The 17,920-nt window shown below is 39.8% G+C and overlaps 1 protein-coding gene across 1 annotated transcript in view; it reads right to left on the reverse strand.

The window, feature by feature from the left end:
- Positions 1–1,750: 1,750 nt before the first annotated feature.
- dchs1b (dachsous cadherin-related 1b) overlaps positions 1,751–17,920 on the reverse strand; it is a 93,102-nt gene continuing 76,932 nt past the window's right edge. Inside the window, exons 9-21 of the mRNA XM_058412013.1 lie at positions 17,489–17,646; positions 14,206–15,055; positions 12,386–12,625; positions 11,949–12,074; positions 11,623–11,832; positions 10,123–10,989; positions 9,780–9,893; positions 7,867–8,078; positions 7,529–7,680; positions 7,141–7,271; positions 6,713–6,999; positions 6,356–6,497; positions 1,751–6,248 (exon numbers count right to left, since the gene is read on the reverse strand). Coding sequence (XP_058267996.1) covers positions 3,652–6,248; positions 6,356–6,497; positions 6,713–6,999; positions 7,141–7,271; positions 7,529–7,680; positions 7,867–8,078; positions 9,780–9,893; positions 10,123–10,989; positions 11,623–11,832; positions 11,949–12,074; positions 12,386–12,625; positions 14,206–15,055; positions 17,489–17,646 — 6,086 coding nt within the window. The 3' untranslated portion in view covers positions 1,751–3,651. The remainder of the gene's footprint in view (positions 6,249–6,355; positions 6,498–6,712; positions 7,000–7,140; positions 7,272–7,528; positions 7,681–7,866; positions 8,079–9,779; positions 9,894–10,122; positions 10,990–11,622; positions 11,833–11,948; positions 12,075–12,385; positions 12,626–14,205; positions 15,056–17,488; positions 17,647–17,920) is intronic.

Here is a 17,920-nt window from a genome sequence, read left to right on the forward strand (position 1 = left end):
TAAAGCTACACACTGCATGCTCAGGCATGCTTGCTGTCTTAGAATTAGTGTAATACTTATGTAAGCTTTCTTACTTTACCATTTAACTGGACAAACTCTCAAGAAAATGTATAGAAGACTCAAATCTTTTGCAACAAATACCAGACCATGCTTTTATACTTTGTTAAATACACACTTGAAAAATAAAGGTCTCTGCATGGGTTCAGGATGGAGCCATGTATATACATAGGGTTTATGGATACAATAACAATAATTTAATAATACTTCAGGAATTTAGGAAGCTTGTATTTGAGATATAGTAATGGTGCTGTGAGGACCTGTCTCAAACAAATCATGTACCTAAATTGAAATGCTTTATAATAGTTCATTCAGTCTGTTATTTTCAGTAACTGCTAAGTCACGAAGGGTCATGAAGGATCCAGAACTTTTCCCTGGAACACTAGTTTCAAGGTGTGAATCCACCATAGACATGGAAGGACACCAGTCCATCATAGGACATAAACACACACACACACACACACATTTAAACATGTGGCAATAGTCATTGAAACCCAACTGGACATGCAACTATACCAGTAAGATTAGTGTCAGATGTTAATTTACATTAATAGACAATTGAGTGATAAGTTATAAGTTAAATGTATTTTGCTGCATGCTTTGAGCTCACTTAGAGTGGAGAGTCACTGCAAATCAATACAAAGTTAGTAAGACTGATCACATTTATGATAGGAAGTGAAATATTTTTATCCTGGTTTATTCCAGGATGTCCCCAGTCCGCACCACACAAATATTCACTGAATAATTTGATGGATGTGGAAGTCACCAGATCACAACCCAGTTAAACATGGCCGAAATGTTAGACATCACCCTCCAGCACCACTGTGAGAATCATAGAATGGTTCATCTCAAAAATGGACCATCAAAAATGGTTCATCTCTCCACTATAGTTCCAGAGACTCTATAGTTGTATCCTAAATGATGTATCCGTACAATACTATGCACTCTACTGTCTTGAATATTTAGAGTAAAGTCATTCTAGAATGATAGTATTGTCTCAAATGGAACAGTAATATTTTTATTTTTTTATTAACCAGACGTATAAGACACTTCCCAATAATAACAAATTATGTCAAAAGCAAAACCGTTGACTGTAAAGTGTCCAAAATTCCACACTTTGATTTATCTGGTTAAATACTTCTTCTTGTTGAAATTTTTAGCATTAACATAACTCACACTATTTACACTACAAAATGGCATAGGATGCCATTAGTGCATAAGTGTGTAATTTCACCTTAGTGTATGCCAAGATGCACTGAAGCTGTTTTTGGTGGTAAAACACCACACTGTTTTTTCTTTGCTTTGTATTTATACCATATATCATAAAATCTCATGGGGAATACTCCTCTACGATGGTAAATACTCCTCTAAGAACATTTCTCTGTAAACAACATAAAAATGTTCTTAGTTGCTCTAGAAATGATTTCTGCATTAACACAATTAAGTCTATCCGCCATATGAGAGCAATAAGAAAAATCAACATTACATGATTTTTACACAAACATGCAGTGTTTCTGTTCACTTCTCCAATTGGAGCGGAAAAGGTGTAATTAAAGGTTTGTGTATTTGTGCCTGTCTCCATGTGATTACAGACAGAAATGACCTGAACTGTAACTGACAGTTTCTCCAGTCGGCAGCTGGACAATACTCACTTTTTTTTTTCTTTCTTTTTTTTTTTTTTTTTTACATTTTTGGTGGTGAGACATCTATATCATGCATGACATACCACATGCTGTGTGCATTGCAATAAAAAGTTATTTTTCTGCCCTAAACATTTTCCTGAAACTTAATACTCAAAGAAATACACTAACTATTCCATTATACATGTTATGATCCTATTTAATTATCAGGCTCAGTATATGCAGCTGGCAGTACAAAAGAGTAAGGGCAGTACTGGTCACAGGAGCAAATAATTTTAGGCAAATACCTTTGTAATGAATAATCAATTTGATTCCTGCTAAAAGCAAATGATTAGTTTGTTTAGGCTTTAGTTTTTTTTCTCCTGCTAGGATAATATAACCGAAAAGGAAAAAGAAGACAAGACTAAGAAGTAAGACCCAAAACATCTGTAGAAATTTAATTGTTCCTTAAAATATATGTACAGGAGAAATTCTAACACTCTGCTTCCAGAGATTTGCCCACTATTTTGTTTCAAACTTATCCTTTACGTAAGTGTATCCTTAACCTCCTCTTTAACTTCAGGCCCTTTTTTCATTGTATTATTCAGAGCTAGAGGCGGTGTTGTCATTACACATGCACCAGAGGTAGCCAAAAAGTCCTCTGAGGACGGGAGGACATCCAGGACATTTATTTGCAATGGTTGTAATCTGTTGTGGGAGGCGTGTATAAATATAAATATAAAAAAAAGCATGGACATTTTAAAGGTGCTTTGAATGTCCAGGGTTTATTCCAAAAAGCAGGTGCATCTTGTGCTAAAAATACTATTAGCCACTTGTCTTGTGGACAGTTTCACTGGTGTATATTATTGATTTCCCCTCTAACCCTATGGAAGCACTTGACTTTAAGACACGTTAGCAAAAATCTTTTTTTTTTTTTTTTCTGTGAGAAAAGCTGAATTATACACCCTAAAGTGTGAGAATTTACACAAACACAAACACTAGCTAGTCAGGATCCTGGCATTGTAGAGAAAGTCCTTTGACATACTGCATCTAATTTTTCAGTTACTCTGAAGGCCTCCAGACATCAAATAAATTGAGTATGTCAAACATTTTCTTTGCCTTGATGCTGAAAGGACAGGCAAAGGAACAGACATAGAAGGAAAGTATAATGATAATATGCAACATGGGTACTCTCAAGATCCCTATGGTTTGCCTTTTATATAAATAATTATCAAAACATCTTATTATCAATACATTACAATTGTCACAACACATCCCAATCATTCACATAACAGGCCAAGAATCACACAACCAAAATCACACAGAAATCAACAACCATACAGCATGGCGATGCTAAACACTATACAACAACAATGCAAAAGCACTATGGCTACCATACATACACATATCCAGAATGTAAATGTGAGTGCTTTATAAATGCGAGGTAATGGCATTTTCTTATAAAAAAAAAAAAAAACACGACCTATGAAGAAATGAGTCCATTAAAAATAAAAATAAAATTACATACATATACATTGTAAATTGAACTACCATTTCTAATGTGCATATGCAGTGAAATCTCTTGGTGCACCTTCACAGAGTTCTAACAGGATGCAAAAATAGTGGTGATAGCAGCCATCTTGGACAGACTCTGCAAAATGTTCCAAAGCTGTCAGTCATCAATATATGAAAGAACAAAAGAGCACTAAAGCTTATCTCCCTGGCCAGCCAGGCAGAAAAAAAAAAACAAAAGAAAGAGAAGAATTTCAGAAACAAAGGTCCACATTGGCTTTGAAGAAGGGTATCGTCATTTCACAGCAAAACAGCATTTTAACCCTTTTTGTTTCAGTTTACCAAAACAGCTAAAAGCTAAGAGGTCCTTCTTATTTCTTTTTCATAATATACCCACAGAGACCCTATTTTTTTTAAAAAGAAAACTGTCAAGGCTCCCTACAGTGTGAAATTCTAGACAGAATTAGATTCTCATCTCTGTGTCATCACTGTGCTCCAGGGAGTGCTCTGTGGTGCTAATCATTGAGGCTGATGGGCCTTGTGTAACACCAAAAGGGGAGACGGCTGGTGACCGGGCTGCCAGGGGAGACAGCGATGGAGAGAAGCTGGGAGACATGGCTGCAGATGAGATGGAACCCTCATGGCTAATAGGAGAGCGTCTGAGGGTTGCTAGGTGTGGAAAAGTCCTAGTGATAGCAGGCTTGGGTGGAACAGACTTGGCACCTGGGTGGGCTACTGATGTAATGAGAGGGGGTGGATCAATTCTTGGTTTAGGATCTGTCTTGATTTTGGGTTGAAAAGGTCTGCGTGGGTTGTTGGGGGGTAGGCTCTCATCTTTAAGCCTGGCAATTTCTGTAAAAACACTAGCAAGTGGTTGGAACTGTGGGCACCAATTGAGAAGGTAGTCCCAGTTATAGCTGCCTCGCAGTTCCTCGTCACTAGCAACAATAGCTGTAAGAGAGCCATCAATTGAAGGTTTGCCATCCTCCGGGAAGCCATAATCCTTTGGATGGGATATGTTCAACCCTCTACCCACTCCAAGGTAGCCACCTCCTTCATCCCTATAGACTGGAACTTGACCAGACAGCAAGGTGCCACTTAAACTTCCCAACTTCTTCGCTTTGAACCACTGGCTTGCATCTAGTGTTCCTGTTTCACCAGAGATGTCAGAGAGCTGGTCAGCGTCCTGCTGTATACCTGAGTCAGGCCCTCGGGCAGAGATGTGCTCTTGCATGGAAGAGGTGATGCTAGCCACTCGTGGATACTCATTTATCATCCGTATTTCATCATCTTCTGCAGCTTCAGCCGATCCCCTTCCACTAGAGTGTGATGGATCCAAGGAGCCTCCCCTTGTGTAGGAAGCTCCACCTCCTCCCTGATCACCAGCATATCCTGGAAGGGTCTGGTGATAGATCCTCTCCCCACCTGCTGACTTGGATTCATCTAACTGCTGCAGTGCTGTGTCTGAAGCTGCTGTGTTCTGCCCTTTCTTCTTGTGTCTGGACTTCACTAGGTACAGGGCCACAGCAATTATGACTAAAATGACTATTACACCAAGAGAGGCTGCAATAATGCTGATCAGAAGAATGTTAAAGTCAGTTGCAAGTCCAAATGCTGTGTTGGTAACATCAATAGTTAGCTGGGCAGTTGTAACCCTTGAGCTTTCTAAAGGACTATGAGCAATTACATCCATGGTCATAAGGCGTGCCTCCCTTTTAGAACGGCTTTGGCCACTAGAACTACCAGCGCTATCCATTTTGAGGTAGATCACACCAGTGGTCTTGTTGACATCAAAATATGGGGAACTGCTTGTTAATGAGTACAGCACAATTCCATCAACACCACCATCCTCATCTTTGGCTTGCACCTGACCAATGCTCTGGCCCTTCTGGGCTCCCTCTGGTACCTCGAAGGAAAAGGCTGGGGAGGTGAAAACTGGATCATACTCATCTTCTCCTGTTACATAGACTTGTACAGTAACTGTGGCAGAGTTGTTGCCTGCATCAATAGCCAAAGCCATGAAATGGAAAGAGTTCATTTTTTCAAAGTCAAATGACTGACGAGAACGCACCTCTCCTGTGTTTTGATCCACCAAAAAGAAGTCTTTTCCCTGACTAGATCTGTCCAATATAAAATATTTCAGCTGTCCATAGACTCCAGTGTCATGGTCTATTGCATGCAGAACTGTGACCGCTGAATTAGGCGGCTGGTTTTCTCGTATGCTTGCAGTCATGGTCTCAATAGGGAAGTAAGGCCTGTTGTCATTAATATCCTTCACCTCTACATTGATAGGAGCCAGTGCAAAGTGACCATGACCATCTGAAGCTTGTATAATTACTACATGTGAAGGTTGAGACTCCCGGTCCAGAGGTTTCTGTAGGCGCAGAGCTCCAGTCCACTGGTCTACTGAAAATAGGCCTGTGTCATCTCCAGAACTAATGCTATATTTGATCTCTGCATTTGGAGCTGAATCTGGGTCTGTTGCAGACAGCCGTAAGACTTCACTACCAGCTGACACACCTTCGCTCAGAGACACTACATACTCCGCACGGCTAAATGCCGGAGGGTTGTCATTGACATCATTCACAGTAATGATAGCAGGTACACTGGAGCTGCGCTGGGGAACACCACGGTCAGAAACCACAATGGTGAGGTTATAGCGAGATGTCACCTCAAAGTCCAGCTGCTCTGCCAGGATCAGTGTGCCCACTGTCTGGAAACCATGACCTTCTATGAAACGAACACTACTCTCGATCTGAAAAGCATTTCCAATATTCCCACTTGCAATTGCAAAGTCAAATCCTGAGTTTTCCTGTGAGAGGTCACCATCCACAGCTTCCAGTGTCAGGATGGTACCTCCAGGAAGCTGGTCCTCAGATACTGTGGCTCTGTATTCTAATTGATGAAACGTGGGGGCATTGTCATTCACGTCTGTCAGCTGGACCTGGATTGTAGCAATGGAAGATAGAGATGGCTTTCCTCCATCATGAGCCTCAATAACCACCCTCACAGTGGGACGCTCTGGGTCAAATTCAGCTTTTTGACTAATAAATATGGTGCCTGTAAAGAAAAGAGATATTAAAGGTTTTTAAGTTTAATTTTATAAATATCAAAATTGCAATATATTTGCAGCAAATAGGATAGATATTAAAAATTCAACTCTGTACCATTACTGGAATCAATGTAAAAGCCCTCTTTAGATGATGATATCAGTCGATAAGTGACTCTTCCGTTCTCTCCTGAGTCCCGATCTGTGGCTGTTACTGTAATCACAGGAGTGCCAGGTGGAGAATGTTCTGCCAGTGCCACCTGGGAAGCCACAACAAAGCAGGTTAATATCTTCCTATTTATCTATTAGTCCTTTTAATTTTTTTGCTTGCTAAATCATGTCTTTCTTATATTGCTAACACAAGTTTCTAATGAATTTACAAGGTACATCTGGGGCTAAATTCATCAAGATCTAATGAGTAATACTGGTGTAATCACTGAGACTGAGTCAATCAATATATTATTCACAAACATACCTGGTACAGGTCTTGTGTAAAGGTAGGCACATTGTCATTTACATCTTCCACCACTACTGTCAGATTGGCATCAGTCTGATGCTTAGAGTCCGAGGCTTTAACCGTTAGTGTGTACCATGTCTTCTCCTCAAAGTCTAAAGGAGAAGTCAAAAACACTCTGCCACTGTAGCGGTGGATTCCAAACTTGCCCTGTGAGTTTTTGTCCAAATGCAGTGAATAAGACAGTGCTGGGCCCGAGTCAACATCGTTCCCTGTCACCATGGTGATCTCTGTGCCGATAAGGGAATCTAGAAGATAGAAAGGACATAATATGCATTCAGTGGGTGTAAGAAGCATATCACATGCCCACATAGGTTCAATGAGGACAAAAACATAAAGCAAAGCGAAAAGAAAACTAATAAAAAGAAGGCACATGTTTGCTCACTCACTTTCTGGCACTCGCACTTCTCTTGGCATAGGGATTGTGGGACTATTATCATTGAGGTCAACAATAATCACAGTCACTGTGGCAGAGCCAGCAAGCTTGGGGCTGCCACGATCTGTTGCCGTAATCACTAGTCTGATAAAAAGAAATTTAAACATTAAATGTTTAATTTACAATGTTCTAATCACTTTATCTTCATTCTTAAAATGGCTTTTATTTTCAAAATGTGCAAAATATCACATTTAAGTTACATTTTAAATCACCCAGAAAATAAGTGTGTATCTGAGAAGGACTAAATTGAAACCCTCTGCAAACACCATATGCAGGCTGATGAAGCAGAACAAAGGAAGAATGAATACCCCGGGAAAAAACACACACAAAGGAAGACTCACTTGGTCTGCATCCAGATCTCCCGGTCCATGATAGCTGCAGTGGTGACACTGCCAGTCAGAGGGTCAATTTTAAACAGACCACTACGACCAGAAGACTGGATGGAATAGGTAACCTGACCATTCGGACCCTGATCCATATCTTCAGCTACAACCTGAGAAGAGATTTCAAGATGCAATTTTTAAAGCATAGTAATGTACTGAGATAGTTTGTCGTATCCCAGTGTTATCTTAAAATGGGACATTTTATCATTTTCAATTTGGTAAAATATGCACAACATTACTCATGTTATTGAACAGGATTTAGTTTATTCCCATGGAATAAAGATTAAAAAGAACACCTGAATAATTGGAGAGTCATATCCCTGTGCCTCATGCATGTACGTTATGTAGTTCTGAAGCTGAAAGCGAGGCAAGTTGTCATTGACATCCTGAAGAATCAGGTTGACAGCCATGAAGGAGCTGGAAGTTGCAGTTTCAGCCTTCACCACTAGACGGAGTCTTGGTGTGTCCTCAAAATCCAGACCATTGGATCTCTGTACCCAAATCTCACCTGTGTGTATCAAAAGAAATGGGACTCATCATGTCTCTAGTATGTGAATATACAGACAGTTAAGGTTTAGTGTTAATCATCTTGGATATCATGTGATAGTTAATTCTGGTCCACTAATTTGATTGTCAGGTGGTGTTCCAAGAGTGTCCATTCACTGTGTGTATCATTCCACTCTTCTGTGTTTCACCGAATAATTTCCAATTCCTAGTTCAAAATTGTTACCACAGGAGTATTAACAACATCCTTAGGGGTCATGGTGAATGAGACATTATAGGAATATAACTTTTGACTTAAAATATTAAAGCTCTGAAATCAGATGAAAATGCAAAGGAAGAAAGGATGCTTCATTGAAAGCACTTTTTACTTTTACATTTCTGGCATTTGGTAGGCACCCTTATCCAGAGCGACTTACAATTTATCTAAATTTTATACAAGAGAGCAATTGAGGGTTTGCTCAGAGGCCCAGCAGTAGCAGCTTGCTGGACCTGAGATTTGAATTAACAACCATCCAATCAGTAGGTTAACACCTTAACCACTAAGCTAACACATCCCAGCACTTTTTACATGAATGTACCAATCAATGCCAGCTAGCTGATGTTCTATTAAGCAAGTGTGGCCTCTTTGGGCTCTATTTATACTAGCAGAGCAGAAATAAAAAGAATATTTGGCCACATTGTGTCCAAAATGTTGATATTCTCAAAGTTATTTTCTCATTTATAGAGAACTGTAATATAAAAGCAATAAAAAAAACTTGCAATCATGAGGCTGTATTGAATATCGGCACTATGGTTGCATAAGGCCAGTATAGCCTCACACTTTTTGATAAGCTTCAAACCTGCTCATTTAATGGTATTCAACAGAATTTGAAAAACATGCACTCCTTATAAAAGTTGTTTTTTTGTTTGTTTATTGTTAGGTAGAACATACTGGAAGATATTATTACATGGGCTCATATAAGTAGGGGTTGCACAACTACTAATCCTTGTCAACATGTAATAAAATAAAGGAGGCAACTTTTCCATTTCCCTGTTTCATAGTTAAAGCAAAAACTGTTTACAACATTATTTTTAGGCTGTTTTATTGTGCAGCAAGAAACATGTCAAATCATTTTTCAATTAACAGCCATAAACAGGCTACAAATTAAATTTCCAGCTTCGGTGCTTTTTTATGAAACACTTTTAACAGCGAAAATACATGTACCAGTACAGTAAGTGTACAAATATTAAATCTGTGCTTCATATTACACTATTTAATGATGTACCAATCCCTTAATGCATTGTGTAGACAAGCTGGTGGCTCAGCTGAAAACGTTGATTGTGAAACTGAGAGTGGGCAGAATGAAAGATCTTTATTGCTTAATGATGGATGGAGGTTGCAATGTCTACAGACATGTGTAAAGTTTTTTGTTGTTTTTTTGTCATCTTTTAGCCTCAGCTTTAAAGGACAACAAAATAACAGTGTGAGGAATTCCAGTGGTACCATTACTTATCAGCACTTGCTTCAAATTAATATCAAACTGGTAATAACCCATAGAAATCTTGAGCAATTTTTTGTTCAGTCTACTGTATATATTTTCAAACTAACAAAGTTAGCAAACTGCATCTCCTTATAGACTGCCTTCCTGTTTTTCCTAGTCTATACAACCAAGGAAGAAGTAAGACATTATCTGGGCTGCAATGCTGCAATCTACTCCAAACTGACCTGTGCTGGAGCTGATGCTGAAGGACTGCTGTTTATTCCCACTAAAGATGCTGTATGTGATGCCCCCCCGGGTGCCATCTGGATACTGCGCTTGTGCCTGTGCCACTGCAGTACCTGGGGATCAGGACAGATTGAAGCTCAGTGCTGCAGTGATGGAAGTGCCTCAATTTCAATGCAGTGTTTTAAAAAAACATGTGCATAGACAGTTTGCTGGACAATAAATATATCAAAATAAAATATATATAGAATAAAATACATAAATATTGTATCAGTTGAGAAAGCACTGACTACAAAAGCAAAACCACTGTTAAAGCATGTGAATCTGTCCTACACTGTGACTAACCTTTGGCTGCATTCTCCTGGATGCTGACGTCTCTAGCGGTACGGGAGAAGCGGATACCATCGTAGTTTTGTTCCTTTACATAGATGATCACCACTCCCAGAGAGGACTGAGGAGGGCTGCCCTGGTCCATGGCCTCCACAATGACAATGTACTGGCTCTGGGTCAGGCTGTTCACTGCCTCACTGATTTGGATCTCTCCAGTAAGAGAGTTTATAGAGAAGCCTTGCGTTGGTTTGGCAAAACGATAGAATACTGAACCATTGGCACCAAAGTCCTTATCTTCTGCTCTCATAGTGGCAACCACATGGTTAGTAGATACCCTCCTGCTGGATACATTGATTATGAGAGGATCTTGGATGAAAAAGGGTGCATTGTCATTTACATCCAAGATGGTAACTGTGACTTGGGCTGTGGTGTTATGGGGTGCAGCAGGGGACAAGTCGACTGCACACACTTCGAAGTTGTAGAAAGCTATTTTCTCTCTGTCCAATAAAGCAGCTGTGAGGATCCGACCTGTATCAGGGTCTATAGTGAATGCACCTCTTGCTTCTTTGCTCAGGAAGTATAGGATCTGACCATTCTTTCCCTCATCAGCATCCTTGGCAGTCACTTCTATAACTAGTGACCCAATTGCAGCATCCTCTGAAATGTCTATAGCATAGCTACTACTGCTAAATGTGGGGCTGTTGTCGTTGATGTCTAGCACAGTGACTTCCACAGTAGCTGTGCTAGTAAGAGTAGGACTTCCATGATCCTGAGCAATGACCTCCAGAGAATACCTGTCTTTTCTCTCTCTGTCCAGGAGTCGGGAGGTGGACAAGGCCCCTGAACTGCTGTCCAGCTGGAAGTCACCATCTGGGTCTCCAGCTAATGGTAATAAAATGGAAAAAGCTTGACAAATAAATAGCTATCTACTCCAAGTAAAAAGGGTACACCTACTGTAATACATTATATGGCCAAGTATGCAGACATGTGACCATCACACCCATATGTGCCCATTCCAAAACCATAGACATGGTTTATGCTGCTGTTATAAAAGCTTCAATCTTCTGGGAAGGCGTTCCACTAGATTTTGGAGCATGGCTGTGGCGATTTGTCCCTTCACCTGCAAGAGTATTATTGAGGTTGGGTGCTGCTGTCAAATGAAGATAACTTGGCACACAGTCAGTGTTCAAATTCATCTGAAATGTGTTCAAATTGGTTGAGATCCAGGCTAAAGCCACTTGAGTTCTTCCACATCAACCTTGGCAAGCCATGTCTTGAAGCTCATTTTGTGCACAGGGGCCTTATTATGATGAAACAGATTTGGGTCCTTTAGCTCCACTGAAGGTAAATCTTAATGCTACAGAATATAAATACTTTCCAGTCAATTATGTGCTTTGTTTGGGAAAAGCCCATATGTGGGTGTGATGGTCAAGTGTCCACAAGCTTTGTACATGTATTTTATTTCCAAAATGTGGTATAGTATATACTGTATCATCATATAAGGGTGATACTTACCAGTTATCCTGTAGTCCACTCGGCCACTATCACCACTGTCATGGTCAGTAGCTTTAATTATAAAAATCTCTACTGGATCAAGGTTCTCTGGCAGCTCCAGACTGTATTGCAGCCTCCCAAATGCTGGAGCATTATCATTCTCATCCATTACTGTAATATGCACTTTGGCCTGTGCAAAGTTAGGGGGCATCCCTCCATCTTTAGCATACACTACGTCACATAGAAGAAATGTCCCAAGAAACATAAGCATAATTGGTAAAGCCAACAGTCCAATGACAGCTAAATGAGGATGTCTTAATGCCAAACAAGAGAAACCAGCGGATTACCAGTTATGCTGTAATGATCCTGTTGTTCCCTGTCAAGGACTTTGGTAAGTGAAATGACACCAGTTTCAGGTGAAATGACAAAGCCTTCCACTGCTACACCTCCATAGGATACCTGTCCATTTACACCTGAAACAGTCATTAAAAAAAAGACAGGTATGGAGTTTAAATCAGAATTCTGAAATAAACTGAAATGCATCTGTAAAAATTCTTTGCAAACTATTATTAGCTGGGTTGATTTATGCATGTTTTACATCTCATTACACCTTGGCATTTTTTCTCCACAGTGGTATGCATCTGAATACAAGCTTGCGTGCAGAGACCACACCACCGAATTCCTCCATCCTTACTAAGATCTCATTAAGCCGAATGATTCAGATAAGGATACAATGCTTTAAATATAGACTGCATTTGAAATAAAAGTAAAAAATATCTCTCACCTTGGTCTCTGTCAGTAGCAGAGACAGTAACTATGGTGGTTCCAGCTGGCTGATTCTCTCGGATTTGGACCTCATACTCACTCGACTCAAACCACGGCGCCTCATCATTTACATCAATAACCTGGACAGACAGGACCTGGGTGGTGGAGTGCTGGGGTGTCCCATGATCCTCTGCAACAATAGTGAGGTTGTAGCTGTCCTGCTCCTCACGGTCCAGAGATTTGAGAATGGAAAGAGAGCCTGATAGAGCAAGGAGAACAGAGAGAAATGGAAATTACAGGAGAAAATATTTAAAGAAATATGAATTATTATTATTACTAATAAAATAATTTCAGCAATGGATGAATATTAAAATAAAAAAAGTAAACAGAAGAAGGTAAAAGCAGAATTTAGTACATGACTATATTTATATTGAAAACTAGGAACAGTGTAGTTTGTTGGCCTGACATTTAATCCATTAATTCCACTCTTTAAGTAGCCTAAATTATATAACCATATAGGTACCACCACAAAGCAAAAAAAAGATATGGCTTTTCTTCATTTACACACATAGCTAACACATTCTTCTTTCACAAGCATAGAAGACAGTACTCAGTACAGTACATCCATAATATTACAACTTTTAAAACATTCACAGAATCATATCATAATAGTAATAGTATAGGACGTAGTAATTTTGTCCTATTTTCTTCCCTTATATTGTACACCTTGATAATGGATCCATAATGTCAAGATAGTGTTTGGTGTTGCCTTTTATGTGTTGTGACAGTATCAGAAACTGATACATAATACTCTCATCAAAAGAAAAGTTGGAGGTCTGACAGGATAATAACACACATGTTTGGATATGGTGGCTAGACTATCTGCCTGTCTGCCATATTTTACTGGCTGAGTAAAGTGTGTGTGAAGCCACTCCTTCATTTATAATTCATCACTCTTTAATCCCTAATAAAATCTTGAAGCAATAAGACTATTAAAGCAATTGATTTCCTGTTTGGTGTTAAAAACATCAGCTCAAGTCCATCACCAGACTTCCTTCTCCCCCCATCTCTTCGTCCAGTCAAAACCTTGTTAAACATTAATCCCCAGTTTCTGCTCAATATCACTGCTCAAAATAAACCATAAAGCCAATCTGCTGTGTACTGCTACTGCTACAGTATATATCCATGCCTGACTTGAAACAGAAATGAAACATAACTCATATCAATTTATTTGAATAAATTTAGGGTAACATCATTTTTTCCCGACTAATGCTCAAGCTCAAACACTTGACTTGATCTGACCAGTCAATAAAATTAATTTTTGTATTCTTTTACCTAAGCATCTATGACAAATCTACTGCATACTTTCAGTGACTGTCAATTTCAGTCATTGTCTATACAAGCTGAATACCTTTTTCATATGTATAAGCTCCACTGTCGTAATGAAAACCTCTCTCATTATACTGTAGAACATTTACTCTAAAAAACAAAAAAGGAAGAAAAAGAAAAACCTCTATAATAATGACCTTTTACTAGCAATCCATCAGGTGGGAATGGCACCTGAAACAGACACAGGAAGCACATCCAGCACAGGCAGACTTCGTGGATTCAGCATCCACTATACCAAAATGTGTCTTATTGATTTCTTACCATTGCTAAAGATATTTTAAAGATACATGGCCAGCTGACTAGCCAATTATTAATTGCTAGAATTAGATAACATGACTATTATTAATGATAGTATCTGTAGTTTGATGAAAACACTTTCCTTCCTACCAACTGCCTTGAACTGAAATGGTTTTAAATTTGCTTGGTGTGTTAGATGTTAGTAAGTCTCACCAGTGTTGGGGTTGAGGCTGAATCGCCCTGCTGTGTTGCCTGCCTGAATGCGATAAGACACTCTGCCATTTTCTCCTTGGTCTGCATCACGGGCTATGATGTAAAGCAACACAAAGCCCATTGGTTTATCTTCCATCACACTCACTGCTGTAGGGGAAATAAATACTGGAGCATTGTCATTTTCATCAGTCACAAAGATGCGGGCTGTGACTGAGCTCCAGCGCCTTTGACTGGGATCTATGGCTGAGTCAGTTGCTCGGACTACCAGAAAAAGGGTTGAGGTCTCCTCGTGGTCTAGCTCTTGACCCAGGGTGAGCACACCTGTGATGGGATCAAGGGACAGAAGATCTGATCGCTCAGGCCAACGATGCTGGATAGAGTAGCGCACGTCACTATTGGGGCCACTGCCGTCCTTATCAGAGGCCTGGAACGCATAAATGGAGGAGCCTGGCTGCATGTTCTCAGGGACAACAATGGTCACAGGATCTTCAGGGAACTCTGGTGCATGATCATTACTGTCTTGCACATTGATATCCAGCTGGATCACATGACTGCTAGGGGAAGACCTTGAGAAGTCATCCACCTCAATCTGCAAAGTGTAGTGAGCTCCCATTTCATAGTCCAATTCTCTGGCCAAGTACACATCCCCGGTGAGACGATCCACCATAAAATTACCATCTTGATCAGTGCCACCTACTACAAGATAAGTCACCTGTCCATCGAGCAACACATCACGTTGGTCATGTAGGTGCACTGAACCTATGACAGAGCCCGGTTTGGTGCCCTCCACTGTGTTCAGTGTCATTGACAGGGTGTTTGGTTTGGGTGGAGACCTCGCTGTGCCAGCAACCTGTGGATTCAAAACAAAATGAAGTGTGTCATCAAAAATGAGAACATGCAGTATCACTGATAAGTAAGTACCACTCTTTTATAGGATTCTAGTGATACAAATGTATACTGGTATAAACAATAAATAAATAGTACATAAAAAACACTGGTTCCTTAAGAGTTATTTCAATCAAGGGTTGATCAGTAAACGTTACGTTGTAGGGTTCTGCATAGAACCTTAAAGGGTTTCCCTAGACCAGGGGTATCCAATCTCATCCTCAAACGGCTTGTGTAGCTGCATGTTTTCATACCAATCAAGCAGAAGCCACACCTGATTCAACCTGTTTAATTAGTTCATCTTGGCTTTCAATAGACTTAGGTATGGCTTCTACCCACACTGGCCCTTCCCGGATCTAAACACAAACTAACTCAGCTTCTATAGCAGATCCACTGTTGAGGTTTCCCCGAACATTTGTTTACATAAACTGACATAATTAAATGAGTAGCTATAGCAGGGCTAATGACTAATTAGGTTTGAAACGAAAGAGTTTTCAGAGAATTTCACTGATTTTTTCATTTTATTTGCCCTCTCTGGTCTGACTAGCTACCAGTGTTAAGGAGTAGCTAGCTACAACTAGTGACACTGCAGGTTACAAATAGTGACAACTACATAATTCTGCAGCATGGCAGTAGCTGTGCTCTTTTCGAAATCATGACAACTGACCTCAAGAAATTATCCTTAGTGTATTTAGATACTTTTTATTAGTAGCTTGCGGTGTATGCCTTGTTAAATGTCAACAATTAAGACAGGATATCAGTGATGGAATGGACAGAGAAGTGTGTGTTTTGTGCTAAATTCAAAATCTGTTTAAAAGCAAGAAATTTTATGTGACCAGACCTTTAAACCTGGTATAGTTGAGTTGGATTTATATAGTTTATCTATATATATAGATCATGTTTTGCATCTATGAGCTGGGAAAACAAATTTCTTCCTAAGCCGAAAACTTTAATGGATCAGTAGTTTCAAAAGTTCATGGATTAGAGAAAAAAACATCTCGGTTCTCACTTTGGTTAAATCCCAAGCACAAGCTCGCTGTTATTAATCAGACTTCTCAAACAGAAACATTAAAGCACATTCTGATTTAATTACAGTTTTATCCTCAATTCACAGTCTGGTTTTTGGCCTCATATGGGACAGATTTTATTCTTATTGCTCTTCTTCTTTGTCTTCTTTCTCTTCTTCTTATTACTGTGTACCAATGCAAGCAAAGAACACTCAGTTTTGTAAGACGTTTTCCATATTTATCAAATTACCCACAGTTCAAGAGACCTCTGCATCTTGTAATGTCATAGATTACAACTTTACAAAATAAATTACACTAGTCACCAAATTACTTGCCACAGTTTCATTTCAAAACTCTATGTTCCATTTACTTTCGACATTGGACTGCAATTAAGGTGCAATGGATCCATCTGCCACATAAAAGCACTCGTGCTCATTTCCTGTCGCCTTTGAGTGAGCCTGGAAACGTACTTAAATGCTTTCTAATGATAACAGGTGAAAGCTTTCGTACTTAAATCCTCATGAAAAGCAAACAGACTTTTCTGTCTGCTGAGCAGCAGAGGAGTTGTGGAATGTCTATAACAGCATTACTTAACATTCTCTAAAATGCAATGTTCTGGAACGACCCAGTGCGCCTGTTATTACTCCAGTGTTATGTGGAATATTATGTTGATGTTATTGTGGTGAAACCTTATCTAGTGTGAGTGTGTCCATGAGCGCTACCGTGCGAGAGGGCTGGAGGTTAGCGGCTCTTTTTGTCTGATCAGAGCAGGCCACAGCTGGGCCCCATCATGGGCCATCTGGGAACACTTGATTTAAAGGTTCCTTTCCCCCCCCTCTCCCTTTCTCTCATTCTTCAGGGGAAAAGATATCGCAGGCAAGCACTCACTCCACAATTAGCATCCTATTCCCTTTTAGGAATTAGATATGAGAAAAGCACTATGGTTCATGTAAGCCCACTGCCTGCCAGAAACACTTCTGCTCAGCATATTCTGTGGGATCTGCACACTTCTAAGCAGATTTACTAAAAGGACAAAAATAGCCTACTTTATGGAATATCAAATGACGCACATGTCCAATTCACACCAATCTCTGTGGTTGACTGCACTCTCTCATTTGGGTTTGAATTACAGGATCTGGTGCTGAAAGGGAAGTAATGTTGACAGTTTTGTTTTTGAACGTCTCCACTTCACCCAATTCCTCCCACAAACATGATACTACAATTTCAGACCTTTTAGCAACTTCTCCTAACAAAAGGAGCACGCATATGGAACATTTTAACGTTTTCAGCACACATGCACCAACAGAAGCTGAGAATAAAATGCTGTAAAGCAGTCTTTATCTATTTTTCCAACAGAAGCTTGATTATTAGTGCATAGTGTGTAGTCTAACCTGTATGCGCAGGACGGTGGAGATGCTCTGAGGTGGTGCCCCACGATCCGAGACAGTTACAGTTAAACTATACTCAGCCTTTTCAGCTCTCCTCAATACGGAGGCAGACCGCAGCTCTCCTGTGTTAGGATTTAGAGAGAACCGTTCGGCTCTGGAGCCTGAAATAAAAAAAAAAATGAAATGACTGGAAAAGCTTTTCTTGGTAAAGAGACAATGACTTCCAACATCTATAGCACAGGGATGTGGTTCAGCCTGGAAGTGAAATGGACTTAAGATTATATGTCATGAATCTTTACAAAATATCCCATAATATTGCTGAGAAGGAAGAAAAAGAGCTTGAAACAGCTATCAAACTAATTTGGGATATAGTACTGTAAAAGTATTAATTTTCTCCTGAAGAAACATCCCAAACTTTGAACATCCAGTGAAGCA

This window comes from Hemibagrus wyckioides, linkage group LG16 (assembly GCF_019097595.1).
Source record: "Hemibagrus wyckioides isolate EC202008001 linkage group LG16, SWU_Hwy_1.0, whole genome shotgun sequence".
In the NCBI taxonomy this organism is placed as follows: Eukaryota; Metazoa; Chordata; class Actinopteri; order Siluriformes; family Bagridae; genus Hemibagrus; species Hemibagrus wyckioides.